General features: G+C 38.8%; 2 protein-coding genes across 4 annotated transcripts in view; both read left to right on the top strand.

Annotated features, from left to right (window-relative positions):
* The window catches only part of LOC109030459 (UDP-glycosyltransferase UGT4), a 72,522-nt gene that overhangs the window by 48,070 nt on the left and 10,440 nt on the right, over positions 1 to 14,012 (top strand). Inside the window, exon 1 of one of the 3 annotated variants that reach the window (XM_019041430.2) lies at positions 13,615 to 13,772. The exons of 1 other annotated variant lie outside the window; for it this stretch is intronic. The gene's annotated coding sequence lies outside the window, so the exon portion shown is untranslated. One more of the 3 variants, XM_019041431.2, reaches the window with a different exon arrangement.
* Positions 1,732 to 2,559, top strand: LOC140223845 (uncharacterized). Its single transcript, XM_072296020.1, has one exon. The coding sequence runs from the start codon at positions 1,732 to 1,734 to the stop codon at positions 2,557 to 2,559; it is 828 nt and encodes a 275-aa protein (XP_072152121.1).

The raw sequence follows: 14,012 nt of genomic DNA on the forward strand, positions 1-14,012 counted from the left end.
AAAAAGTTGTCTCATAGTTAGAAAAAAAAACACAAACAAATCTCAGGGTCGTAGCTAAAGTCTGAGTGGTCCCGCAAGGTACTTAAGATGTTTCACCGATTTCTCATCTTGGCAATCTTGGCGATCTTGCAGATTTTTTTTCGGTAAATGCAATCGAGGTAAAAAGTCGCAAATGCGGATAATGAGACTTCTGATACTATATTTTAAGAGAAAAATAACGGTTTGGACCCACGAGGATCAGAATCCCTCGTTCTTAGCTCTCAAAATGCAAAAATCAGCGATTTTAGCATTTTGTAGTCAAACCGCTGCTCGACCGTCGCTCGACTTAAATGTCGCGGCATTTGACGCGCTGTTTCACAATGATCCCATTGTAGGAGTAAAAAGTCCTTCAAGTATGTTCATTAGAGGTGTAAGAGGGTCACTTTGGCCAATTTTTGTTGCTTTTAAACATTGAGCTCATTGTTTAAAATGTTTTTTGTTTTTTGTTTTTGTTTTTTTTTTTTTGTTAATATAATTTTCCTGTTTTTCATCATTTTTTAAAATGGTTTAAAAAGGGCGACTCATCTTACACCAAAATTGAACTCCTTTGGCGAACAATGTACGTAGATGGTCAAATACTTCCTCTAAAAAAGTTTTTGGATTCAAAGCCTCCCAAAAAAGCCGATGTTGCCATATTTTATCCCCCGGAAAACACAAAAAACCGAGTACCTATTTCAGTATTTGGAGGCTGTTCCTCACCGAGCTCATTGAGCAAATTTCAGCAAACCTTGAATTTTCATACGTTATGACCACATTACTAGTGATTATGTCCATGTGTTTATCTATACAGCTAGAGTACCTGTATAGCGAGAGTATGGACAGATGTGAAACTCCGAAAATCCATCAGGCCTTCACCGATGCTTCTGCGAATAAAGTTAGGGCCCAGAAATGCAGCCAACCTATGAATTTCAATTATCCAGAACGATTTACTAATACTATTACTAATACTATGTTACGAACCGTCGTTTATTAAGCACGTGTTTGACTCAGTTTTTGCATAAATTTACTCAATTTCGCGGAAGAACGCTCATTTCTGTACATTCTTTGCCATCATGGTTAGAATTGGAATCTGCAGACTGGCAGTGAAATTTTGTGCGTTAGAAGTTGGTTAGAAGGGTGGCTGCACTTTTGGGCCCTAAGCCCTCCATGAAGCGATCTGTCCATACTCTCGCTATACAGGTACTCTATATACAGCCTCCCACCGCGGCGCGACGTTGCCACATACCATCGATAAAATTCGAAAGAAATCTGCGTTTCCTTAGATTGGAGCCATTTTTTCGGATATTGCACATGGAATACTTACGTAAAACTTAAAATGCAGTATTCAGAGATGGAAGGGGATCATACCTTGTGGCAATAATCATTATTTTAAGATCCTGCGCTTATTGACGATCCATTTCTTTCGACCCGTGCGGCTTTTTAGCCCCAACTAGTCTATGGTGTAAAACTTTTATGAAAATCATCTGGACTAAAGGGCTCGACTGGGACGAACCGGTTCCCTCAGAAACTCTGTGCCTGTGGAACCAATTCACCACAGAATTGCCACTCTTTGAGAATATTCTCATTGATAGACTTCTCGTGTCAGAAAATTGCACTTCTATAGAGCTTTGCGGATTCTGCGATGGTTCAGAAAAAGGATTTGCTGCCGTAATCTACATCAGAAGTACTACAGACTCAAAAGTTCGATTATTCATGGCTAAAAACAGAGTTTCGCCCCTCAAAACCTTAAGCATACCTCGATTAGAGCTCAATGGAGCTCACCTCTTGTCAAAACTTTTGGCATATGCAAAATCAATTTTTGCAGAGGACTTCGAAATCGCAGAAAACCACGCCTTCACGGACTCCACCGTAGCCCTGGGTTGGATCCAAACTCCAGCTTATCGCCTCAAGACCTATGAGGGGAACAGAGTTGCTGAGATTCAAGAAAACGTATCACCAGAGTCCTGGAGACATGTACCATCAGAAGAGAACGCTGCAGACTGTGCGTCTAGAGGTTTGCTGCCAGCAGAGCTGATGAACGCTGAAATATGGTGGTCCGGCCCAAAATGGCTCAGTGGACCAAAATCAGAATGGCCCATCTCTAGAAAGGACCCAACTAAACGAGAAGATGAGTTCATCAAAGGTGCTATGAAACCTGAATCAGCGACAAGTCTTCACCTCAACGAGAAACCTGCAACCTGGGATTTCTTCCAGCGCTTCTCCTGGTGGCCTTCTCTGAAACGCGTGATGGCCTACATACTACGTTTTGTCAACAACATTAGAGCAAGAAAAATCGATAGCTCTCTGTCAAATCTGCATGGACCCTTATCGCTTGAGGAGATTGCAGCAGCTCAAAACAAAATTTGCACGCTTGTGCAAAAGGAAGCCTTCGCTGAGGGCCTCAAGAACCTCGCAAAGGCAAGGAATGCAGTGATCAAATACAGAGACTTTGTCCATTCCTTGACACTCAAGGACTCATGCAAGTGGGTGGCCGACTTCAAAAGGCCGCTATCGATTATAAGGCTCGCCATCCCATTTTAATGCCTAAAAATCATCCAGTAACGATTTGCATTATCAATCATTATTATGAGACGCATCTGCATGCCGGTCCTTCTCTATTAATGTCAATTCTGAATCAAGAATTTTGGATTTTGTCTGCGAGGTCTATCATCAGGTCTTGCCTGCTCAAGTGCATACCTTGTTTCAAACTCAAGGCGAAGCCAGTCAATCAGTTGATGGGCACTTTGCCAGTCAACAGAGTCACCGCAAATCGTGCTTTTTTATGCAAAGGCATGGACTTCGGTGGACCCATCAAAACCCGCACGTCGACATTAAGGAATTCAAAAGTGGTCAAAACGTACATATGTGTATTTGCCTGCTTCTCTACAAAAGCGGTCCACATTGAAACAACATCGGATCTTACCACTAACTCCTTCATCGCTGCGCTCGCACGGTTTATCTGCCGCAGAGGGAAGCCTTCAGACCTCTGGAGCGACTGCGGCTCCAATTTTCTAGGAGCGTCAAACGAATTTCTTTACCCTCTTCCAATAGAGTAAACAATTGCAAACATCAGCACTCATAATTTTCTTTCAAGTGTAATTTTTTCTTCAAAAACATTTGTTTCTCTATATTTCTTTTGGAATTTTTTAACTTTCTACATTTTTCTTCTCATTGAAACACCCCAGTATTTCAATGGGGGCCGGTATGTTGGCGCCGCTAGCGTCACCAATATTTAGCCTTCATTCCGTCAGCTAGGCAAGCCGCCCGCATCTCATGTCGCGCCGCGCGCCTAGTTCCGCCGCGGCCCGCCCGATCGCGCTGCGGGCTCTTTATTCGCCCCTCCGGCTTTTCATAGGATATTTAAATTCTTTTCTTTATTATTTTGTCTGTTTCAATATGTAAAATCCATCTTTGATTATTTCTCTCCATAAATCCTCAATTATAATACTCACCGGTGCCTTCCTTCACAACCTTTCTTAACTTAAACCACGCGTCCGCGTAATTCCTTCTCAAATCCAGTTTGACCGGGTGGCCCGTGTGCCGTATCTAAGTTGTGCCCTACCTACCGGTCTCTGGTGAGTGTCTTTGAGTAAGTACGATCGTCCCTCATTTGTCCTTTCGTGCGCTATAACCTTTCTTCCTAATCAGTTACATCTTTTCATTCATGCAAATAAGTGAGTGGCTGAGTGCTGTAAATTCATCTTCTTTCTTCTGTGATCTATCTATACCTATAAAGCTCCGAGACCTCCTAATTTTGAGAAACTGGTAACGCTTAGTTCCAGCGTTCTACCGGGCCGATTTTCATGATTTTTGCGGCTATCGACGGGCAATTGTGTCTAGATAAGCCAACTCTTTCCAGATTTTCAAAACATGGCCCAGGTTTCTTATATTACGTGGTGAAGTTGCGAATCCTCCCATTTAAACAATGTAAATTTATACTTTTTGTCATAGTTCGTTTGAGCGTTCTACCGGGCCGATTTCCATGATTTTTGCGTAAATCGACAGGTAATAGGCCCTAGATGAGCCCGCTCTAATCAGATTTTGGAAAAAGGACCCAAGCTTTTTTAAAATCACGTTATAAAAGTGAGTGAGTTTACAGAATGCTCCGGTGCTGCTACCGCTATGCGCGGGAGGATGCGCAGTGGTCGAGGAGGTTGCGCAGTAGCTGTGTAGCCTGCGCATCAGCTCTACACTTATCTCCACAAGATTCGCGCCATGGTCCTCACGTAGAACGGTGGCCGAGTCGTCTAAGACGTCGAGTACGTCCACTATGAACTCAATGTGGGATCGATCCTCGACTCATGATAGCTTAATCATTACCTGACTATCATTGTTCATTGTTTTACTGCAATATTTCATCAATCAGTCATTCCAAAACGCGTCCTTTTAATTTTAAAGTAATTTTAAGTAAAGTTTAAAATTAAAGTATACCTCATATCGTAATTTTTAGGGGAAAAATAAAACTAACACTGATAGGAGGGTAAAAATAGGGCCGCGAAGCGGCCCATTGATGGCGCGGAGCGCCTTCAGGGGGTTGGGCCGCGTAGCGGCCAGGGGGCGTAGCCCCCTAGTTTCTACTAATAATAACTTCATGTCAAATTCCGGCCCTCTGCCAATATACAGTTCTTTTCGGTCTAAAAATTCATTCGCGTTACTCGTGTCCGGACACGACTGCCTGCGGTCCGAGTGCCGCGGATGAATTCATCAAAATTTCAATAAAGTAAATGTCCGTCCCTCTCTTTAATTAGCTTCCATCGCGCTACTCGTGACCGGTCACGATTGCCTACGGTCCGGGTGCCGTGGACGACCCTTTCGGCTAATCTTTTTAGAAGACTCACATTAAACTTTCAAAGACATCGCAATCAATCGATCATTATGGGTGAGTCCAGAATTTCCGATCGAGTAACATTTTGGGACCAGTACGACTCCTTTTTGAAAGGATTCCAAGGCCTAGCACCAGGGTTGGACGATTTCGATTGTGCTGGAGATTATGAACTATTGGCAGAGTATCAGAACTTTAAACCATCGAGAATTTTGGAATTGCTAGTTTTATTGGCTTCAGAAAAGAACATCTCACCCGCACTGTTTCATAAGGAGATGCGAATGATTCTCACTCATGAATTTTCGAACAATTCCACAAGCGAGAGAGAAAAAATTAGGATAGGAGAACTAAAGAATAAATATGAGGTAAAAAAAACTGGTACCGATTCGGACTCTATAACTGTCTCTCGCTTGGGTTTCATGTTTCCCCATTACTCACTGCCAGCCAAAATGGGACTAAGTAAGGAAGTAGATTATCGTTATTATTTTAATAATGGGTACGTTCAGTTCAAATATCCCAAACTATTAAATTTCCATGAGTTTGGCAGTGTGATACCATCTGGACATATCTTGAAGGCTAGTGTTTGGAAAGCGATAATCACTGCACGTTTGTATTTTGCAGGAGATAATCTACAATCATCGATTTCTTTCCGTACTCATCAAATTTTGCTAAGAAAACGAATTGGAAGCAGCTTATTATCGGATGAGCGCAGGATAAATCTTTTACAGATGTATGGAGTTGTAACGACCCAAAAAGAGTTGACGTCTAATATGGCTGACGCACTTAAATGTATAAAGATCGAAAACAATCACATAATAGAGGACATTGAGTGGGATTTAATTGGTTAATTAGCTTAAGTATAAGCTTAAGTATAGGTGTGAGAGGGTGAGGGTGTGTGTGTGTGTGTGTAATTGTTGGCTTTAACTTAACTTAGGAACTTAAAAGAATCGTCTTTATTTTTTTTCCCAGTAATTACAAAGATCGAAATTTTTTTCGGTGTAAGTTGCTTTTAAATGTGTGCAAAAATTAATTGAAGGACTGTTTAAAATTAATACAATAAATGACCTGATTTGGATACAAAATTGAAATTCCAGTCTCGATCTTTTCTTCTTTCTCTTTCCGATCGTTTCGAAGCAACATAACCCTCAATAAACTTTTGCAATCATTAAAATTCACGCATGAGTGTTTGCCTCAGCACCACCCTTGTAGCAACGGATCGTGAAAAACTTGTAAAAAAAAATTGAAAACATTGTGAAATGAAGATGCGCAATATATACAGAACTCGTAAAGAACTCGTAAAAAAAAGTTCCCAGTTGACGAATTGGGAATCATTTCACGAGTTTTTTACGTAAAAAGCTTATGAAAAATAAGTGAGAAACTCATCTATATATATTTAATATCCTAAGGCCTTTTTTGGCCTCCAACAGTTTGTGCTAATTCGATCTCGGAAACTACTGGACCGATTTTCCTCCGATTTGTTTTAAATGAAAGCTCTTACGCTGTAGACGTGCCAACATCCCTTGGTTTTTCGATTTGCGCGACCGACGTTGCAAAATTTACCTCGATTTGATAACGACATATTTGCATTTTTGACGCTGGACAGTTTGTGCTAATTCGATCTCGGAAACTACTGGACCGATTTTCCTCGGATTTGTTTTAAATGAAAGCTCATAGGGTCTAGATGTGCCAAGACCCCTTCGTTTTTCGATTTGCGCGACCGTAGTTGCAAAATTTACCTCGATTTGATAACGACATTTTGACGCTGGACGAGTCATATGGTTGGGGGACCTCCCACCCTCTGATTTTCCGTTTCCCTCTCCACGTAAACCCATCCCTACCTGCTCACAACACGTGTCACCCTGCTACCCTAGCATGGGTCCTACGGCAGTTTCACTCATGTCGGGGGTCGGCTCATGTCTTCTTCCAAGAGAATTGGTGATTTATCTTCACCCTTTCGCACCGTTACATTTTCAAAAAGTGTTCTGATTTTCTTTTCCAGGAGTGTTATTTATTTTTCAAGGTTGTTTCTTTTTCTAAAAGTAGGTAATTTTTAGTTTCCTATTCTTTGTTTTTGAATTTATCATTTTGCCTCCAAGAAGTCCTCTAAGCACTGGTAGTAGCAAAATTTGGCTCGCGAAGCGAGCCAACAGTTACTCGCAGAGCGAGCAACTGGGGGTCCAGGGGGCTTGCCCCCGGCTAGCGGCGCAAGCGAGCGTAGCGAGCTGAAGCAGCTAGTGTTAGATAATAGTGCTCGCTGCCACTGAAAATTATTTTTTACGTGTTACTTATCCAAAAGTTTTTTACGTAAAAAACTCGAGAAATGATTCCAAATTCGTCAACGATATTTTTTGGCGAGTTTTTTACGAGTTCTTTATGTGTTGAGCCCGTATCAGACAATCAAAGTAGACCTCTCAAATGGCGTCACGTGACCCCCGCAGATCATATGCCTGACAAAATTATCATTGAGGGATCTCGATCTGAGTGTCACATGATCCCACGTGCCACTTTGAGAGCTCTGATTGTATGATACGGGCTTTGCGCATCTTCACTTCACAAGGTTTTGAATACAAATCTACTTGTAAAATAGAAGTTTCTTTACATAGGAGCTTACATAAGAAAATTTGTTTTCGTTTCAATTTTAAACATGGAAACTTGTGAAATAAAGCTTGAAGATTTAAGCTTAAAGCTTGAAGATTTTATTAATTAATGTATAGCTATAAACCTCCAACCTGACCTAACTTGGAAACTGAAAATGGAAAAAGTGCAATCTCTTCACAGCTTATTTCTAGCAGTAATCATCCTGATTCGTCTAGTCCATGTAGAAGTGAAGATAACTTGTCCGTTAATGTGTTCTAAATTGGTCAAACCAACAATGGTGAATGTTTATTTCAACATCGACAAAGGCAGGGAAATCATCGATATAACCTATTGATGATATTGATGTCAAATTTTCTGAATCAGGTTGCAGACACAGCTGCACATGTGCATTGTGTTCATGAGAATCTTTAAAGTTAGTACATTTTTTTTCTTTTTCACCAAATTTTGAAACGGTACGATTAGAAATGGATGTTAATCCACTGTAGTTTCAATGGCTTTCCAGTGTGGTAACTATATACACTGGCAAAATATTTTTCACCATACCCAAAATCCTTTCCAATATGACTGGCTATTAAATATTCACCGAATTCTGGTTGTGAAAAGTGAATAGGAAATCAGATTCAAGTGAACTTTTATTGCTGTCATAATGCACCCGTAACATCTACAATAATAAAATTGCGCATTGACAAATGAAACCTTTCATCCCGGTGAGTAACCTAATTCTCACCAAATATAATTCTGCCCCCTGAAGTATCTTGCCTGTTTCATGTGTGGTTGTTTTGTGTACGCGCTTTTGAAGCCAAAATTTTGGAAATTCTTTTGTTCAATACATCAATTGTTACACATGCATATAATACACTCTTTCGCTAATAAATTTTACCAGTTTATTTTCTTGAGTTAGTTACAAATTTCTTATGAGTCAAAATTTGGGAAATTCACCCCTAAAGAGAATAAGGTGAATTTTTCAATTTCTTTTCTGTTCAGCAAGAGTTTTTTACGATTCAGGTATTGACTCGTAAATGAAAATGAATTTTAAGAGTTCTTTATGAATGTATGACAAATTTTTTACACGTCGAAATTTCAGATGTTGCCTTGTAAACGAAAGTTAAATTGTATGAGTATTTTATGAGTGTTTCACGAATTTCTTTCAAGTCGATGTTTAAAAAATTGACTCTTCAATGAAACGTAAATTTTACTAGTTGTTTATGAGTATTTTATAAGTTTTTTACAAGCCAAAAATTTGACAATTGACCTGTAAATAAATTATAACTTTTATGAGTTATTTACAAGTATTTTACAAGTTTTTTACGAGTCAAAATTTTGAAAACTGACTTGTAAATAAAAAGTAAATTTTATGAGTTATTTACAGGTATTTTACGAGTTTTTTACGAGTCAAAATTTTGAAAACTGACTTGTAAATAAAAAGTAAATTTTATGAGTTATTTACAAGTTTTTTACGAGTTTTTTACGAGTCAAAATTTTGAAAGCTGACTTGTAAATAAAAAGTAAATTTTATGAGTTATTTACAAGTTTTTTACGAGTTTCTTACATTACATAAAAACGAAAACTTGTAAAAAAACTTCTTTCTTTTACAACTTTTTTACGAGTTTTTTATGTGTTAACCCTAGTCTGCCAAACATGGGTCAAATTGACCCGGCAGGCTCTAAAAACATGCATAACTTTCTTAATTTTTGGCCCACGGACCTGTGCTTCAGATATAGGTCCACAAAAACCCTCATTTATGCAAAACTATCATGATTTTGTGAAAAAAAAAATTTTCCGACCCGTGGTGAATTTTTATTCAAGACTACCCCTCAAACGGCAATTGAGGGGTCTATTTGACCCATATGCAATTCTATAGGGAATTTTTGTTTTTCAGTGCATTTGATGTTGGCATCACTGTGTGTTTTGATTCGCATGTTATAGGTTATGTAACCATAAACAAATATTGCATCAGAAAAGTTATCTGTGATAAATATAGTCTGATTTTTGTGCTTACAACGCAAAATTGTACCTCGGAAAAAAGGGTGACGGCGTCGAGGTTGGCTTGGCAGAATCGGTTTGTCGAGAATTATCAGCTCCAGTGCTCAATGAGGGGCGCAATATCACGCTAGATAACTTTTTTACGAGTGTTCCATTAGCCAAATTTTACTCTCAAAATCGAACGACATTAGTCGGTACAATCAAAAAATCACGCAGAGATGTTCCAGAAATTATGAAACCTAGGCCCACTCGCGAGAAACATTCTTCAATTTTTGGATTTTATGAGGACATTGTAATGGTCAGTTACGTCCCCAAGAAAAATAAGAGCGTAGTTCTAATCTCAGCGACACACGATGACAAAGCTATTGTTCCTGAGCTGAAGTCAAAACCAGAAATTATTATCTACTATAATAAAACTAAAACTGGAGTTGACACAATGGACCAAATGGTGCGCACTTATTCCACAAAGCGCCAGACTCGGAGGTGGCCCCTTGCGTTTTTTCTCAACATGCTTGATGTAGGACGTGTGAACGCTTTTAGAATATTCGAAACTCAGCACCCTGCCTTACAATGGCACCGGCTCAAAAACTGCAGAGGAATCTATCTACGTAATTTAGTCGATCAACTCATCAGACCGCAATTAGAAGTCAGAAATGCTTGCGTTTTACTTCGACGCGAGACTCGCATCGTCCTATAGAACTTCTTGGTTACGAAACAGGGGCTGCAAATGAAAATAGAGATGTAGGAGATGCACCACAAATCAAAAAACGTAAAAGGTGCCATATTTGTGTAGCAAGTAAGGACAGAAAGTGCAACAATAAATGCCACCCATGTGATTCTTTTGTGTGCGGTCAGCACAGTAAACTTGTTTGTAACCGATGCATATAAGTCACTAAGTTTTAGTTCACTATTTTGTTCCTATATTTATTTTGTTATAACGTTCCCACCAAGTAGAGAGCTTTCTTGGATTCACCAAATTCTAGAGATAATTCCCCTATAGTTAATTTTGAAGACATGTGTTGGAACTGGAATTCCATTTTTCCTACTTGACTTAGATTTAGTTCTTTATTTTTCTCTTTTTATCTTGTTACCACGTTCCTCTAAGGAAAGTAGTATTCTAAATTTTACCAAATTCAGAGGCAATTTCTAGTTGTATTTGAAGATTTTTGAACTATTGTGACAAAGTTTTTGTACTAATATTAGTAAATTTTTCTATTTTCATGATTATTTGTAGCATTAAAGCCTTCAAAGTAATATATTATAACTGTTTCTTTCCAAAAATGTGTATGAGTGAGTATTCCAGTCGGTCCTACCCAAAATGCGAAGAAAATCCCCAAAAAACCTAAAAATTATCCTTGATTATCGGGCTGTACAAATAATGCTAGATCAAAAACAGTGCAAATTGCATAACCTGAACAGTGCAGGATGTTTTAGGAAAATAAAAAATTCAAAATGTAGGCCCTAACTATCATTAGAATATATAGTTACCAAAAAAAAGTGTAAAAAAAGAAGTAAAATACAGCAAACACATGTATTTCAAATACGGGTCAAAATGACCCGTAATTGGCAGACTTGTAACAAAAATCCGTTTGGCAGACTAGGGTTAATGAAATTCAAGTTCTTTACATTTTTTTACGAGTTTTTCACGAACCGTTGCTACAAGGGCACTTACAAGGCATGTAATTGGAAGGAGAATATAATCGTACATACAATCATGTGAACGTTACTTGATTTACATCGCGTCCTGCCTGTCGATGGTGAAACTGCAAGAACGTAAATCCATGGTGTGAGTCGGCAATCACATAACTCGTTTGTGGTGTCTACGAAACTCCGCTGCTATGTTCTTTTTTTTAAAGAAGAATAAACTGACATCATTCCTTGAAGTTTTTGCAGAATTTTCATCGCACAGAGAAGAAATATCACGGCAGTTTTGAAGAATTGCCGTTGAGTAGTGATCCGTTCAAAGAATAAAGTATGACAGGAAGTCTGTGACGTCGCAAATTGAGTAATGTGATTGCCGACTTACACCGTTGATATCTCGTTGGCGATATTTCAAAAGCTCCACTACCTTTCAATCAAAGAGTGTATCAAAAGAGGACGAACCGACGGGTTGGCTTGAAATTTACATACCTTTATTTTACACGCAGAAGTCAAATCAGGGCAGTTTTCAAAAAATGAGGCTTTGTTTACATTTTTTTATCTAACAAATAATGTGTGACAGGAAGTCTACAACCAAAGATAATCTCAAACCGAGATCCACGTTCCTGTAGTTTCATCGTCGTTTTATGTTTTGTACAGTTTTTCGTGTGGTCTTGCGTAAAAGTATTACTGAAGAAACTTTATCAACTTGATAAAAACATAAGGAGTGGCTCGAGAATATGCAAGAGAATAATGCCGAAAAATACTGATTTTATAATAATGTAAGCCAATCTCTAAGTATTTGTCCAGGCTGATTTTCAAAAAAATTAAATTTTAAATTCAACGTAAGTGGAGTAACCTATTAAATCCCTTTTATTTTTCTAATATGAAATTTTTGTTAATCATAGGTTTCAACTGACAAGAATTCATCGCAATTTTGGAAAACATTCTTTTATGATAGCCGGAAATTTTCGCTTCAACATCCCTGATTCAAAATGACCACAGTGTGTGTACGAAGCGATTAATTATGCTCTTACGAATGTAGGCAAATTTGCTCATGAATTCCGTCAAAATTATAATGTCACGCCTCGCTAAACTCTCTTTTAACCCAAAAAGCGGTATGTTTTGTCGATTTTCATCTCAAAACTATCCGAGAAAGTAAAGGCACAATATTGTGCGCTGTTTTATAAATGATACTCTCACTCGAGAAACAGAAAAGGTTACTTGAACGTCATCTCAGTTTGCCTTCAATTTGTAAATTAGGCAACACAGGCTCCCACGTGGTCGAATAGTTATGTCCTATCCCCCATTTAATAGTCAGACGCGCCGGGCTCCGTTGCTATAGACACGTAAACTTTTGTTGGAATCGCAAAACGATAATCCGGGTATCGGAAGTAGGCTGTTTTGAAAACGCCTTCAAATGCGGCGTGATACCTCACGCATTCCGGAGAGTTCGAATAGTTGTATCATTGCGCCTTAGAAATGCGACGGAAGATTACAATTGAAATAGCCTTCATACGCGCTGGCCTTTTCGATTTCCTTTCAAACTTTTGCAGTCGTGAATGCAAAGCTGAAGTGCGCTCTAGCTAGAATTGTATTTAGCAAATGGGTGGTTTTTATACGAGGATTAAAAATAAACAAGTGTTACGGAATAAAACAAAAGAATATGAACTATGCAATTGCGTTAATTTTTTCACATTTTCCATAGCATGCTTGTAAGTCGTATGAAAGTTTAGTTCGAATTTGGATTCAAACACATTTACAGTTAACAAATAAACGGTCAGTATAAAGTAAATGCTCCCTTGGGGATGTATCCCATGAAACTGTTTTTTTTCTTTTTATCTTTATTTCCCGTCCGAGGAAAAGAAGATGAAAAGAAAACAGTTACAATGAAGGAAAGAAAATGATGGAGATAAAAAGACAAAATTGAAGAGAAAAGGTGAAAAAGCAAAAGAAAAGATGAAGAGGAAGGAGAAGGGAGAGTGAAGGAAAGAGCAGAAAGGAATAAAAAAAGGAAAGTTAATTTAAAGGGGGGGGGGGATATACGGAGAGGAATCGATCGCAACAGATGAGAGTGAACCGATGAACAGCGATTTTATCGAGGAGTAATAGAAAGACAGCCAAGACAGGTTCGATTTTATTTTTCGATAGAATTATGTCGATCGAAGCAATTCCGATCAATTGTCCCGGTACATTCCAGTAAATTCGAGTGATGCAGTGATAAATTCCCTATTAAAATTATAATTATTGGCGAAGCATTATTACGACCCTTTTTTTTTTTTTTTTTTTTACGAATACTTCGATGTTAGCGACAAGCGTGTGGGGAGTGCTCAGCAGGAGGGAATCTCAGATCTCGAGGGTTCAGCGCGAGAGTCCGCTCTGATACGATTCAAATCTGGGATATTTTCGGTCAATAATCACACTTCAAAGCTTGGAGGCTTGATAATAAGTCGCATAAGCTGGAGTTGAGTGATATGGGTTTTCGAGCTCTCTATTTTATTCGCGACTTTACATGCTTGCGGTAGTGATGAACGATGGAGGAGGAGAAGGGGGGGGGGGGGCGATTATCTCACGCCGACGCGCCAACGCTTGCTGGGGCCTATAGTTGTTGTCGTTAAGCTTACAATGTGTACATCGATAGAATGATATTACTTCAGAATATAAACAGTTTTCCGGCTCGAAGCTGTACCTTTTCTTTTCAGGAAAGAATAAGGTAACACCCCTTTGTTTTTGTATGCGTGCTACAGGCTAAAATGATGAAATATTTCGGTTGAAATCGATTGAGTCTATATTTACTTCTTTTTTCGTTACATTGTGCCAAGTAAAAAAGTGAAATACCTGCAACCTTGGTTTTTTTTTTTCACAACCACCTTGTCGTATTCCGATCGCTATTTCCAGTAAGTATGTGCTATTTCTTCCTTTTAGGTAACACTTAAAATTTTGAGATATTGTC

This window comes from Bemisia tabaci, chromosome 2 (assembly GCF_918797505.1).
Source record: "Bemisia tabaci chromosome 2, PGI_BMITA_v3".
NCBI classification, from domain to species: domain Eukaryota; kingdom Metazoa; phylum Arthropoda; class Insecta; order Hemiptera; family Aleyrodidae; genus Bemisia; species Bemisia tabaci.

Bases quoted from the DNA above. Each gene is read 5' to 3' on its own strand.
- LOC140223845 (XM_072296020.1), top strand. From the start codon at position 1,732: ATGGCTAAAAACAGAGTTTCGCCCCTCAAAACCTTAAGCATACCTCGA.